Source organism: Oreochromis aureus, linkage group 7 (assembly GCF_013358895.1).
Source record: "Oreochromis aureus strain Israel breed Guangdong linkage group 7, ZZ_aureus, whole genome shotgun sequence".
Lineage (NCBI taxonomy): Eukaryota > Metazoa > Chordata > Actinopteri > Cichliformes > Cichlidae > Oreochromis > Oreochromis aureus.
This window is the reverse complement of record NC_052948.1, coordinates 8,420,982-8,436,694: the sequence shown is the minus strand read 5'-3', so window position 1 is coordinate 8,436,694 and position 15,713 is coordinate 8,420,982. Positions and strand designations below refer to the sequence as shown.

The following is a 15,713-nucleotide window of genomic DNA, read 5'->3' as shown; positions in this document are numbered from 1 at the left end:
AAGAATAAACCTCCAAAGTTACGATAAGAATAATAAAAAGGAATTCTTTTTGTGCTCTTTTGTGAAGACACTTCAACGTTTACTGCCATCCAGTGGACACAGGAGGGACACACGCTACAAGTATTATTCTGTGTGAGACATTTCCTCCAAAATAAGACCATTTTTATTAAACCTCAAGACTTTACAGAACATAAAGAATTAAATTTTATATAATAGGGATAACACAGGAGTGACAGAGTGCATATTGGGTCAGCTCATGTTTCTAATAACGGCACAGGTGTGAATCATCACCTCTCTTTTGGGAAACAGCCACAATCCCAGGATTGGAATAAACTGGAATAAACTTCTGACGCTGAGCTTCATTCATGACAGCCAGCATTTTCAGTATTTTGATGAGTTCGCTGATGCAGCTTCATCATCTCCTCCCTGCTTCCCTGCAGAGGCTGTAAGGAATTTCTGTCCAGCTGATTTTCACTGATAATCCTTGTGCCAAGTCTGAAATACTGTTATTCCAAGCCAGACTGTGGCTCTTCTATCCACACCTAGTGATTATTGTTACAACTGAACTTCACTGTAAAACAGATAACTTCATATTCAAAATCTTTTAGAGATGGCTGTAACTACCAAAAATGGCACATGCACTCTAACTTTTACTCTTTTTTTGATAAAGTCCCTTCGGAATTGAAAAATTAAGATGAGGAAAATATAAATGTTTTAGATGGTGAGTCAACAGGACATTGTTAACAGGGATGCAGGGTTGTAATTACAGATAGCACTTTTCAGCCCAGATCCTAGGTCACCAATAGGTGGAGTGCGGTCCGGATTAGGACACAGATCTATACATTTTCGAAGGACAGTTTCTATTTTTCTCTGCGCAACTTTTCTTGTACTTACGATAGGGCTATTATCCGTGCAACCTTTTTCTTTGTCTTTAATGTCCCTTTTCTTTCTTTGTTTTTTTTTAACGCAATCCTTATTTTACCCCCCAGGTGATTGTGAAAACTAATTACATTAAAAATAATAATAAACATCACTGAAATGCAGCTGAATTATACTGCAAAGTTTACATAGAAGTTTGCCTTAGCTAATGTAACTTTAGCCGATGAGCTGTCTAGCTCATCATCTAAACTAAACCAAATCTAAGCAAACAAACTCTATCCTGTCCTTTTTATGGATTTAATGTATGGACAAAAAGTGTTGTACCGCTAGCTTTAAGGCAGCACACCCGACCACTGATATTGACAAGCTAACTCGGCTAACTAATATGGCTTCTTTCATATGTCTGTGTTCTTAAAATGTATTTTAAGTTCACAGGCTGTTGTAATTTGGTGGACGTTCATTTCAGCAATGTATCTAATAACTGACTGGGTCCTAAAATATCTTTTTTTGGTAGGACTGCTCTTGTTGTCCCCTTTTTTTTCACCCTTATCTAATCACTTCTGTTATTTACTGTTGCTACCAGAGTGCATTGAGAGGAGTAAGACTATGTGGTCTACAGGTCAGCATTAAATTAGTTTTTATGAGATAAACTGTGTGGTCTGCCACTAACCAGCTCGTGTTACCTACTCATTTCCCTCGTGTCTTGCTCTCCTTTGTTTCAGAAATAATGTGGAAAACTTTTAATAAATATTTTCCTTCATTTTCACTCAAATAATTGATGCATATTCTCCCCCTCAGTTATGTTGGTGTAACTTGTGAGCATTTTAATAGTCACGGTTGGGCGTTTTTCTTCAAAGTTGCAATAATCAGGTAATATGCGTACGTGTTATTTAGGCCAGGTTATAAAATGGGATCCTCTGGGGAAAAAATCCTCCAGTGTTTGGATTTCTTGCTATAATAAAACTGGGAAATTATATCTCTCCCCGAAACAGTTGATGAATAACAGCTCCACTTTAACTTATTTTTTTTAACTCTTGTGGACAGTATAAACAAATTCTTTCCTAATAAAAGACCTGTAGCAATAAAAGCATTAGTATCAGGCAGTGATTTTTGGCATGGTAAACTGCATCAGCCCCCGGGGTGTGTTTCTCTGATTTGTTGTGTTATTTGGTTTACTGCATCCCCTGTGCTGTAACAAAAATAACATTGTTTATGTGGGTCAGAAAACTATGTGCACACACACTTGTATGGTGTAATAATACATAATTATATCTGATATATTTTCCTTCTGGTTTTATGGTTTATGTTGGCAAACTTGGTGCTGTGGGGGATTTTTTTTTCCAATGGAGTGAAATGCTAAGTTCGTTTTTGGTTTTTTTTTTTTTTTTGTATTTTTCATATTGGTGGAAACAACACAGATTATATTGTAATTTAATTTAACAAATGATGTAAAGATTATCTCGTCAAACTACTTCTTAAGAGGTAATATATTGATGATCACAGGCAGGTGATTTAAATAAATATTCAATTATGCCACCAACAAATTGTTAATTTAGAAAAGCAGCAGAGCAGACTGTTTATGACATTGTGGTTGTAATAGCATCCATAACTAAATATTTTTCATTAATTAATCTTCACATGCCTAGATGATCACATCTGTTTTGTTTTTGAATGAGGTGTAAAGTCGTTGAACATTACATTAACAGTCACAGACATTAGGGAAGAAACTGTCCACTGCCCTGCATTTACACAGACTGCGCAGTGTTTCAGATCTAAAAAAGCTCTGCAGATCCATTTGGGGTCACAGAAGGAGTATGTAACGGTCTTGCTGGCTCTAAACTAAAATGCTTGTTGTGTAATTTTAATGAGACAGTTGCCTTAGCTCAGGGGTGTCCAACTCCAGGCCTCAAGGGCCAGTGTCCTGCAGGTTTTAGATATCACCCACGGCACTATAGCTTTGCTGCATTTTAGAGAGTGGAACAGAAAAGGTTGTCCTATTTCAGAGACAAATTTGGCGTTGTAGACCCAGTTGAACATATTTAGAACTGTTTATGTCCCAGTTCTAAAATTTCTGCAAGGATTGTTAAATAAGGATGACGTTATTGACAAGAGGCAGTAATAGAAGATTGTAAACCCACTTCTGAGAGACCTACAACTGGGAAGCAGTGTTATGGGTACAGTGCTGTATGTGTTATCTGATAATGTAGGAGCACATTCCTTTGTCAATTGCAGGAGTCATTTAATGTTGATAAATTTTGTCGGATCTGTTTGTCCCCTGCAAAGTGGGTCATTTTCACTGAGAGCCAAAGAGTCGTATAATGTCAGTGTTTCAAAGCTCAGACAAAATGTGAAAATGCAAAGTGCTGACGGGGTGAAAAATAAATGTGTATTCAGCAGGTTGTCTTACTTTCATTGTATAATGTACTTTTGACATGATGTTTTAGAAGGTATTGTACCTTTGGAGCTCTGATTGTGTTTGAAAAATGTTATTAGAAAGAAATACTTTACATTTACATACTTAATAAAATGGTTCCCCTCTAAAGTTTCTGACAAAACTAACTGTCCACGGAAAATTTCAATTTCAAATACTTGTATGTGAAACTGTTGGGGGCAATGGGCATGAAAATTGGGCTTAACATCATTTTCCTGGAACACTACCCTCATTTGATCTGCTGCTTTGGCCCACTTATTGACTTTTGGTCAGTACGTTTAGAAACTAAAACCAGCTATTTATGTTAGTCAGCCTTTTACAGCTGAGGGGTAATAAAAATAAAATAATGGCAAGTGACATTTTAAATCAACCAGAATAATTTGAATTAACATGGAGAAAGTCTTTTTGTTAAAGGGTTACACTTTAATGTTGGATGAAACCACAGACTTTTTATCCTTTAAGCTCACCTAAAGATGCAACCATTTAAGCACAATGATGGTAAGTGCTAAAGGCTTAGTTTTTCTGTCCTCGAAATCTTCTACAGCCCACAGACAATGAAGACATACTGAATCAAGGGGATGGAATTTGGCACTGTGATGGTAAAAAAAGAAGACATCATTGATGTGTTGGTTGTCCTTGAGGATGCAGTAATCCTGTCTGATCTGAATGATGTCCTGTGTGCCATTGCCATGCTGATGGGTCTTATTTTTGCCCTCAACATAGACTATCCAGAGGAGCTTACGTACACATTTGAAGTCATTCAGAAGATTCTTATCAACATTGATTGTTGTAATTATTAAATTCCAATTTTACTGTTTGCCTTTCCACAGTAAATGCCTTTACTCATTTGTTTATGGTTTAAGAAACTTACTTCTGTGAAAAACAGTATAATGGTGGACTCAAGTGCTCAAGTGCAAGTGCTCATCTCATGCAAGTTCATAGGGTTTTGTGTTTTGCATATGAGCACACTGAAAGCAATGTTTCAGAAGCACACAAGCACTCATTGTCAAAGCAGTTGGTTCTCTGGAATTTATTGAGGTTTTAAATGAAGTCACATACCAGAGTTTCAGGTGTTTTATGGTTTATATTCACACACTGATCTGCAGTACAGTGTTTATGCTGTGAACTTTAATGCAGCAGTTTTTAGCTCATGCCATGGTGAAGGTTCTGTTGTCCAGCTGTCCACAGTTCACAAGAATCACTACTCCTCCCAGAGTATTGGTCAGAATTTAATTAAACTCGCACAAAGCGATTACCTAATGAGTAAATAAATTGTGATGGATTATGAACCCAACAAGCAACGTTAATGATTTTTCTGATATCTGTTTCTCACATGAGTAAGATGGAGCAATAAATGAAATAATTGTTGTGTCCTTGTAAAAAACTTGATGCATAAAATAATCAGATAAACTTGAATCTGTTTTATTTATTCATTTTTTATAAAGTATAAATAACTAAAAATCGATTTAAACGAATGCACAAATTTAAATGTAAGATTTGAGATAAACCTAACGGGTTTGCTGAAATTGATGTTGAAGGCTTAAAGATCTTAAGTTCATACACAAAAAAATCTAGGTCCAGTGACCTTTGTAGATCAAATAAAACTGATTTACAAGTTCACACTGGACGTTTGGGTAATTAACAGACTTTAATCAACTAAACTAAGATAAGAGTTTAATCAAGAGATTGTTCTAATTAACCTGAAACTGATTCTCAAAATTAAAAACTGTAAAAGAATTTGAATTAACTAATAAATCTAAGTTAATTAAACAGACAAGCATAAGCATAAGAGTTATTTTACAGTGTGGGAAGGAGGAGCCAAGAAAAACCATTTCAGGTGACTCCCTCATGAAGCTCATCAAGTGAGTTCCAAGAGTGCGTAAAGCCATATTCAAAGCAAAGGCTGGTTATTTGGAAGAATCTAAAATATAAAACAGGTTTTGAGTTATTTAACATTTTTTTTGTTTACTACATAATCCCATATGTGTTCATTCATAGTTTTGATGCCTTTGGTGAGAATCTACAATGTAAATAGTCATGAAAATAAAGAAAAACCATTAAATGAGAAGGTGTGTCCAAACGTTTGACTGGTAGTGTCAGCCCCAGTCCAGTTACTACTAGTTTCACTTTAATATAGTCAGAAACAAATTATTTTTTTTAACTCAGAGATGCTGCAGTAAAATAGTTTTTCCTAAACTTTAAGTGTTTGCCAAGTTGGATCATTTCAAAAATCTTTAGTGCCACAGGAACAAACGCACAAATTCTGGCACTTGTTTCCACTTTTGAAACACTGTTTCGTCAGCTGTTGACTTGATCTTCTCTGATCCTTTAACAATCTGGATGTAGTCTCAGCAAGTTTTTCCACACACAGCGGTCACAACTGTACTCCCATTTGTTGCACTGAGTTTTATACTTCGAGGCTCATGTTTTGTTTGTTTTTAAATGCTCATAAAAGCAAACATTTGTCAACACAGAAATATTGAACTTTTTGAGGTTAAGATGACATAACACACTCACTTCCATGATCGCTCCCCAAATGCTCAAGAAATCAAAATAAAACTACCATCCACAGAAGGATTAAAAAAAAAATAAAAAAAATAAAAATCACACTGTATATAATTTTTTTGTTTATTTCTTTCTTCAAGTTACAAGGGAAGCACATATATTCATTTTTTGCCTTTTAAAATTTGGGGATATCTTGAACTGTATCCTGGAAACAGGGCATAGGAAACTAAAAAAAAATTCTTTTTAAAAACAAACAAAAAAAAAAATACACATTCAAACAAATTTAGGCATCAAATATATGTGTTCCAGTAAAATACATAACACAACGAGGAATCCAGGCTGACAAACAACAAGTGGTTTGTTTTCTGTTGCAAATGAAAACCGACTGTGACATCACGTCATCTTAAGACCGACACCCTCATATATTTGGTTATCCAGCCTAATTAGAGCAATTCTTACCTTTTTGTTTTAAAATCACCATATCAAGAAGAAGTCTGACATGCAGTTTTTACCACCTTAATTAAGGTATCACCCTCTTGCAAGACACCGCGAAAGAGAAACTGATCTTTTTTCTTTCTTTCTTTTTTTTTTCTTTTTTCCAACAAGGGGGGATTCATTGAATTTTTGATTCAAACAAAGAGAAATGGCTCCTTTTGATGGTGATACGATTCTAATTTGGGTTTCTTTCACCGGGAAAAACAAAACAGCAGACTGATCTGTAATGCAACGAGCACAGGTTACAAACAAGTGTCAGACTACAGATCAGGGTGCCATCACAGCTCTGGTAACACCTCCTCCACACTAATGCTAGCAGGCACATAAAGCTTTTCATAAAGCAGGAAAAACACTGAAAGTGTCCTCGCAAGAAGAAGAAGATGGAGATTATGAGGAGTGTTGTGTCCAAATTGAAGTTTAAACCAATCTGAGATTCACCACTTGAGGAACTTTTATCTACTCAGCTTCACTCTTTATCCATAACCCAGTTTCCCCTTTTTTTGGGGGGGGGGGGCGCAATGACACTACAGCCTGTAAGATTCATTAGATTTTGGTCCCACCATTTTTCGGAAAACAGGCCACCAACAGCATGAAAAAGTAAATGGGAAACAGAGCGCTTCTGTCTGGCAGCAGAAATCGCTTTTGATTGAGATGTTTACGTAAGAGGAGAAAAAAAAGGGGGGGGGGTGCAGAGGAGCAGGGCTGCAACACACCTCCAAAGACGTGCAATTCTCCCTGTCTTCATCAGGACAAGAAGTCTTTTTAAACTAGTGTGTAAGTATTAAACCATACATTATGATAGGATTCACCACCCGCGAAAAACTAACTATCCCTACGCAAGTCAAACACCTATTATAGTTCAACACAAGCAATAGGCAAAGTTAAGAAGTCCGACGATTCACCGAGAAAACCCGGATAACCCGTGTCGAGCGCGGGCTGACTCACAGAGGCGTCCCCTTCGTGTCTATAGCGATACAGCTCCACAAAGCCCTACACAAACTTTAACTGTGTCATGCCACAATATACAAAGATACTCAGAGAATGACAAACGCTTTCCTAAAACGGAGAGGAAGAGGAGAAGGAGATGGGTGCTGAACAAAAGAGGTGTCGGGATTATTGAATCTCCTCTTCTGGTTTCTGCTGAGCATCGGAGGGGGAGCCGGGGCACCAAAACAACACAGATTATCAATGGATTACATTCATGCATGCACACACACGCACACACACACCTAGACACACGCACATGCTGTGGTGTTTTGTGTGGCTCATGGTTGATGTGCCGCTTGCTTGTTAAGTGTGTGACGTGTCTGCAGGTTGCACAGAGGGCACGGGTCTGTACACATGACCGCACGCTGTGGCCTTCTGCTCCTTCAAAGTGATGCTTTTAATGGCAACTCCTCATCGTGGCAGTGTCAAAAAGATGAAGATGGGGCAAAGATAACTTAAGAAAAAAAAAAAGGAAGAAAAAACAGGATTCCTCTCTCCTTAGAAGCAGAGACTGAATCATGGATGTCCTCCTGGCAGTCTTCTGTCAGCGAGGAAAAAATGCCTCATGAAAAGAAAAAAAAAAAAAAAAAAAACTTGAGCGTGTTAGAACGAAAGGTGGCGAGGTGAGGCCTGTGGTACACAGTCTAGTTTTGTGCTGATGGCTCTCCTCCTCTGCCGGCCTCACAGCTCAGTTTTGGCGGTCAGAGCAATGTGAAAATGTCAGCTCGAGCCACAAAAGATCAACAAAATCAACCTGATCTAAACTGGGCCTTGGGACGAAGGAGGAGGAGAAGAAGAAGAGGAGGAGGAGGAAGATGAAGGAGGAAGGAAGGGCAGGTGGCAATGAATTCCTAAGTAAGAGTGAATATTCTGCAATATCATACTGCAAATCCTCGTGTAGCAATAAAAATCCTTGTGTTGCTGTAAAAAAATTGTCTTGTTTAAATATGAATATAGTACTGAGTTTCTGCTCTCTTAGGAAATGACAGTCTGCTGTGAGGTGAAGGCTGCTCCACCTTCACTACAACTCCATATCCTGAGCCTCGTCCTCCGAAAAGTCTGACATGGAGCTCTCGGAAGATGAGTCGCCTCCTCCTTCCTCCTGCTCTTTTAGCGCCTCCTCTGTGGCGTACTTCTGGATGTACTCTGAAAGAGACGCACAAGTCGAACAGACTTGCTGATGACAAACATAGCACAAACCCGTGCACATTTTCAGGCTAAGCACTGATAAAATATGATTTAAAATACAAAATCTTGGAAAATCTGGTGCAGGTTGACGAACAAATCTGACATTTTGGGTATAAAAATCATAGTTTGATGTTACAGCGTTGTATGAAATAATTACATTTGTGTTTTCAATCATGTGTGCGCACACTACCTTTGATTTTGTGTTTATAATCCTCTGGCCGGTGCAGGTACATGGCGGCTGCATCCCCATTCAGAGGATCGATGGGGTTGGGGTAGGCGAGCAGCTGAGGGAGAAACGACTCAAAGATGTTGGTGAGGTCTGGTGGATGTGGGGAGAAAAATTACAGTCAGTCCAGAAAACAACAAAGCTGCAGAGAAACACCAACAACATGCACGAGCACTCCTCACTAGTGCTCGTTTATGCTTCTGTGTTTAACCTCCCTGGAAATGTAACTACACGTCACATCAGTGCAGCACAAATATTCTGATTGGCCTGTTCAAGACCGCTGATTCCCAGGAGCAAAAAATAACAAATAAAAAAATGCTTTGGACTAGTATAAAACAAGAGGAAATGACTACAAGGTAATTAGCACATGTAAAGTCTTAAATGCTGATAATTACATCAGCTACTTACATAGGTTAGGCTCTACATGCTCCAAAGATTCACAGAAGAAATCTAAATCAGACTTTATTTGAAGCAGTCCGTCCATTATGTGTGCACCTATAAAAACGCCCACTGGGGGTCTCCCTTGCAAAGAAAAGTTCACTTCACAGAGCTGTTTTGTTTCCTCTCTAAGCAACCTTCACTTCAAAGTGTGAGTGGATGACAAAGAAGGAACTGCTCAGCCTTTAATGACCTTTATAGGAGCGTTCAGCTCACTGTACATACAGCACTGCACAGGGTGAGGCGTTTTCCTCATTTACTAATCTACTAAGCCAACCACATATAAGTTATATGGATATTAAATTACAGTGTTTCCTACAAAAAAGTCTTTACCTAGAATATTTTGCAATTTATTTTTTCATTTATCCAAAACGGCCACTACTGGACAATACCCTGGCTCTTATTTTGAAAGTCCAGTTGCTGTTAACCAGGTAGTTCTGAAGCTTCCCGTGTAACGTTTCCCTGCAGGCAGGCTGGTCAGGTTGTTGTTGTTACAGCACTCAATGCAAACCAGCTCTTTCTCTGTTTCCACTTGATCGGACAAACTACCAACTGCAGGCAGTGACAGCAGACTCTGTTCTGCTCTGTAGAAGTGCTTTGAGTTCTCCAACCAGAACCTGCTACAGGTGGAGAACTTCAGGCTTTTTACTCCAAGGAGCTACTGTCACCAGCTTGTGCAATTTAAAGAAAAAGGTCAAAAGGTCAGAGCACCCTATATTACGATTCTATCATCATCAGGAAGTATTTTCAGAGCAGCCAAGGAAGCTTTAGGACAGAGTGAAGATTTAACACCAGTTTTTGGCTAATTTAATATCTTATTATGTCATCATGATAGCCTCTTTCAGTCCGTCAGGCTAAAACTACACTCAGATACATAATTAAGCAAGCACTGTTCTCAGTGAGAACATCCATTAAATATACATGCTGAAAGCCAGTATAATCAGTATTAAGGTGGCACAAAGACGTCACTGTAATGCTACGATGATAATGCCTCAACTGGGGGTTACTGACTGTAACCTTCCATTTGTGTAGATGTTGAGTCAGTTACAGCTTAAGATTATTATCTATGTGGAGTTGTCATCACACCGGTGTCACAGCACCCACGCAAAACACTCAAACGCGTATAGAGGTGTTTTCACACATACAGTACTTCTAGAAAACAAACACAGCTGTGGATCACGAGCAGGCTGAAAAACAGAAATGTGCCTTGTGTCCATGAATGAAACAGTGGACCTAAACTTTGAGTTTATTTACACTCTCACATAAAAAACAACTCCACTCCAGCCGAGTGTGTGTAAAGACCTCTTAGTCTCGAGACCTGACCCATCTATTGGTGCTCAATGCATGACCTCAATACCAGCAGCAGTTATCACTGAAGTGTAAGCCGATTAAACCGAGACGCTCTGCCTGAAACCGCGCTGCAGAGGTGCAGCACAGGCCGCTCGGTCATTGTTTTTATTAGCACCAGTCAGAGTATGCGTGTACCTACCATAGAGAGCTGTCCACGTCTGGTTAATGACATCTAAACACACAGTTCCTGACCTAAAAAAAAAAAAAAAGACAACACTGTGAATAAACTACACACAAATCATTAGATAGCACCAATGACTTTCTGTAGGGGTGTGTGTGTGTGTGTGTCTGTGTGTGTGTGTGTGTGAAACAATTTCCTATCACAGAACCGTCAGGCTGTGCATTTAATCTTCCCCATATTCACCGGATAAATGATCAATGATGTTTGAATCTGTCCTACTTACGCTTCATCGATGTTGGGATGAAAGATTTTGTTCATGAATCCTGAAAGAAAAAAAAAATGCAGATTTTTTTTCCCCACATTTTTAAGTTGTATACTGTTTTTTACAGTGCAAGGTGAGTTCAAATGTTTTATACCTATTGAAGGCGATTTGAAGGGGTATTTATCAGGCAGGTCCACCCGGACCTTCCACACGCCTCCTTCATACGGTGCTAAAATAAAAACATATCAATTATCTACATGAACCTTTTAATATATGTTTAACATAAGTGAGCTGACAAAAAGCTGGTTAACACTGTGGAAAATTCAAGGGTCTTACTTCCAGGTGGTCCGTGAAACTTGACCACAAACTCATTGAGTCCACTAAGGATGGTGACCTCGTGCTTGCTCTCGATGCTGACGCCGGGTTAAGGAAAACGCTACAAACAAAAACAAACAAACAAAAAACAACAGCGAACAAGCTGGAAAAGTCACACATGATCAAATATGGTTGTTTTCTGTTTATTTTTCCAGCTGGGCTGCTGTGTCTGCCTCTTTCCCTGTGGATTTGTCTGGGCAGAGGTCACGCGTGGGTTCAATAGCATCAGCCGTAATAATGAGATCAATAATGCAGCGGCCTCCGTCAAACAAACAGCCTGCTTCTAAAGTGAAAACAGGCTCACGGTGAGATGGGATGGAAAGATACTAGCAAGGGCAGAAAGTTTTCTACTGCACACATCCTTTCAGCGCAGAGAAAGGCACAAACACGAGCCTGTGACGCGCTCCGCTTAGTTAATAATCACAGCATGTGGTGACAGCGAGAGACTGAGTCAGCTGTCTTGACAGCGGTGCAGAAAGGTGGAGTGCGTTTAATCTCAGCGACTGTGTGAGTGTGACACAATGACGGAAAAACAGAAGGGAAGAAACCACAAAAGTAACTGTTGCGCCCTGTTTCATCACCTCATCGTAAATCCTCCTGTCCTCGCCATTCCAACGATCTGAACGAGGCGACGTTCACATGCTAATTTAGTTAAATTCCTCAAGCACAAATAGAGCTACACGGCCTGAATGCATAATAGCCAGGAGGCAAAGAGACTAAACATCCAGCAGAGCAGAAGGTGGTTTAGAAAAAGAAAAAAAAAGGTTTGCAAACCACTGACCAAGAAGACAGGGAAGCTCTAAATGTGATCCGAGGGAACAGCTCCTATAAATAAAACCTGTTATAGATGTATGCTTGTGCAGCAAAGCTGAGCAACTCTCTTGTGCTTTTTTACCCCCTACAGGGTTATCCATAGAAACCTCACCAAGACTTATTACACAAGTTAATTCCTATATTTGGACAGAAGCTTGCAGAGCACCTTATCAGCTCCTTTTGATACAAAGATATGAAGGATTTATTTATTCTTTTAATTGTTTTCTTCATCACACCAAGCACATCTCTCCCATCTTCACTGGCACAATTACACCCAACACCAGCCATACAGAATCACCTCACCTACAGCACATGTGGAAGTATATTTCGAGTGATATAATCTGTCACAGTGATTCAGTCTTACATACTCAATTTAAAGACACAGCGTGAAACTATGAAAGGCATCTACTGTTACACGCTACTGCTTCGGCGTTCTCTGTTTGGGAACTGGTGAAACGAGATCCACAGCAGCAACACCTGATGGGTCCCAACATGTTTTTCCTCAGTGACTCCTATTATCCAGTATTGAATTTCTCATTTCACTCAGCTAATAAAATACAAGAATATCAATTTGTAAACACCCCCCCCCCACCTCTTTTTATAGATGTGACTCTTTGGCACAATCCAGGGTCTGTGGTTAAAATTTACCAGGCTGCAATCCACATACAAAATACCTCATTCTTACTTCCTAATACCAGGCTACATTGGTGTTATGAAACATTAAACCCACTGTACACCTTATATGTGGCTCCTGCTAAGGCTGCGCTTGTACTGTACTGCCACCTGAATAAGACAAGGTCAAAAACTTCACTGTTATCAAGAAAATGTTAAAATAATGATAGTATGAATGCGGCAAAGCTTCAAGGAACGAAAGGGAGTGTTAACTTAATTAAAATTAATCAAGGCATTGACATTAATACGAACTTATTAGATCCTCTAAAATATGTACGTTGAAAACTTTCCATAAGGACCACAAGGAAAAAAATGAAGCATATAAAATGGTTTTGTTTATCCATTAGACAAAAACCACATGTAATACACACTTCTGCTAAATAAGGTAACAAAGACTTATTGCCTTAACTATCTGTGGATCAGTTGAGCTTACATGCACAGTCATCCCTCAAAGGGCATTGCTGACCCATAAAAAAACCTCGTAAAATTTGAACTTTATAGCGACCTTATAATTCCTATACTCATAAAAGCCTTATTGTTATTTACTTAGATAGAAACATTTTTAAAGCATAATCTTTTTAAACTGCGTCCCGCAGGCCAGCGAGGGATGATTATATTCATTCTTGCTAACTATTTTGACTGTTATTTCTATTATACAATTAAGATCTAAAAATGTAATGAGGTTATAATGAAGTTAAAACATCAATATCCTGATGCCTATGGTGATTTTTCATTTTTAAGTAAAAAAATAATCACTTATTTTACAATAACAAAAAAAAGAAACAGGAACTCTTCTCATTTCTTTAAATGGAAAAGTAGATGTTTTTTGGGGGGGGGGGTTTAATGAACGCTGTTCAACACTGAGTCATGTGCTTCCCGAGGTGTGTGTCTCTGGAGGTGATAGATGAGTGTGAGTGAGTGCAGCCCTGTCCCTGCTCCCAGCCCCCACATCCCCCCCCAACACACAGAGCATGCTTGTTGTTCCTCGATCAGCTGTGTGAAAGAAGCCCCGCCCTCTACCATGTTCCGGATGGTAACAAGGTGGCCAATGAGAGCGCAGCATGTAGCTGCAGGACAAAAACAAAACAATTGAGCCTCACGCTGTCAGAAAAAGCTTTCAAGCAAAAACTTCAGCAGGTCACTGCAAACAATTACTAAACGACACAAGCATTTATACGAATATAAGAAACGCAGGTAGAAGTCGATAAGTGAAAACTGCGGGGGGGGATAATTATGTAAAAACAAAGATCACGACCACTTTGGTTTTTGTTCCTTTTTTTTCCCATTCAGACTGAAATTAAACTGTTTTTGCTTCACATCCTGCTGGAGAATCTGTGCCAAACACGCCATCCGTGACTACTGTGTGTACCATTTGTGATTTGTTCGTCTTCAGTTAGAAGGATTGTTTTCATTTGGACAACAAATAAAAAATAATAATAAATAAATAAGCAAAAATTATTAAACTATTGTTTTATGTTCTCTGATGTTAAAGAGCGAAAGGCCGTTAATTGTCGGCTCTAGATTTTTCAAAGATCGTCTCCACATCGACCTTAATTGTTCTTTCTTTGGTGATAGCATGCTACACAGCTAGCTTCCTCGGCGTCAACGCTACCAAATCACGAATAAATGAACGTGTCCTTCTACATATTTGTTTCCAAAATGTACAAAACCCTTCGCCAGGACTTCCCAGTGTGCTGTCAGTCCTGTAGGAATCACATTTTAGAAGCCAGTGGGCTAACTATAGACGCTACCAGGCTAACGCTAACAGTGTTCAAAGCTAACACAAGAGTGAGCAGCCAGCGTTGTATTGCGACAGTTTCCGCTGCTAATTCTCTATCGATACAAACAGGACGATAATGCTAACGTAGCAGCGAGCTAACGCTTCACAACAGGCGGTGGAGTTCACTCAGAAAACGTTAAATAAGCGTCCTGTTCGCCATTCTTCTAGCCGAGCTAACGTCCAGACTCGGTGGAGACACAGAGCTGTCTGTTAACGTTAAAGTCTTCATACTTTTTTTTTTCAGAATCTCTCAATCTCACACAGCTGCCAGCCACCTCACATATATATACACACACACACACTCTCAGAGCACCCATCGAGAGCAAATTATATAATTAAGCACTACCACAAAGCTAACAGCTGATCATAAAGATAAAAGAAAAAAAACACCAGCTTGTGTTTATATACTGTAAAGGATACAGTTTCACCACGTCGGTATCCATTCGCCTCTTTCCCGGACTTGGAGACGACATTTTTGTATTCCTTTCAGAAGTGAGCTAAAAATACTGCGGCTACTCAGCTACCTCAACCTCTCAGCTTGAAAATACCAAGAGAAGCTCCCCGGTCTCTATCAGCAGCCTTTCCACAATGTCCATAAACGAGATCCCAGCTGCAACATCACCCACTTTTTTCCTTCTCTCCCTCTATCAGCAGCTCCTTGCCTGACCAGCTTGTGTCCTGTCCTGAAGACTCTCTGCCAGTGACATCAACCTCCAGCGACCAGAGCGAGCAGAGGAGGGGCTGAGCTATAGAAATACAGCCGAAGGACAGGGCCATACTGTCAGCGCCTCTCAACCACTTTAACTTACTGCGGTGGAGCATTTCTGCAAAGACAGGAGATCAGGAGGAGATAAGGTTTAAGGAGAGACATTAACTTCTGAGTCATTTTAACGAATCTGCTCGCATAAAACTCAAAAAGAAAGTGCGTGCTGTTCTATCGCGTGTAGATCTATGTTAAAATCTCATTCTTGAGGGGCTGAAATAAGCACATTAGGCCGAAGTTGTTTGGTTTCTTTAAGTGCTGAATGAATCATTTAAAGGAGTAGTTATTGGTTAATTTAAGGTGCTTATTGCACACACATTGCTATGACATCCAGCAGGTATTAAAACAGTTAGTAAGAAGTCAGCTAATGACTGATGCAATCCAACACAGCCGTCCTGGTGGATTTTATATTTGCTTTGAAATCAGTA

General features: G+C 39.3%; 1 protein-coding gene across 1 annotated transcript; it reads right to left on the bottom strand.

Moving 5' to 3' along the window:
• Positions 1-5,924: 5,924 nt before the first annotated feature.
• Positions 5,925-15,250, bottom strand: LOC116318328 (ubiquitin-conjugating enzyme E2 H-like). The gene is made up of 7 exons (XM_031737311.2): positions 14,943-15,250; positions 11,219-11,295; positions 11,037-11,111; positions 10,904-10,943; positions 10,639-10,691; positions 8,676-8,804; positions 5,925-8,443 (listed from the first exon to the last, which is right to left on the bottom strand). The coding sequence occupies exons 1-7, from the start codon at positions 14,993-14,995 to the stop codon at positions 8,319-8,321; spliced, it is 552 nt and encodes a 183-aa protein (XP_031593171.1). The 5' UTR covers positions 14,996-15,250; the 3' UTR covers positions 5,925-8,318.
• Between the last annotated feature and the right edge of the window lie 463 nt (positions 15,251-15,713).

What these genes read in the sequence shown, in the direction of transcription:
- LOC116318328 (XM_031737311.2), bottom strand. Translation starts at nt 14,995, where the DNA reads ATGTCGTCTCCAAGTCCGGGAAAGAGGCGAATGGATACCGACGTGGTG. An exon ending in GTTTCACGGACCACCTGGAA is followed by an intron (nt 11,112 to 11,218) that starts GTAAGACCCTTG and finishes TTTTTATTTTAG; the next exon opens with CACCGTATGAAGGAGGCGTG. An exon ending in CTTCAAATCGCCTTCAATAG is followed by an intron (nt 10,944 to 11,036) that starts GTATAAAACATT and finishes TTTTTCTTTCAG; the next exon opens with GATTCATGAACAAAATCTTT.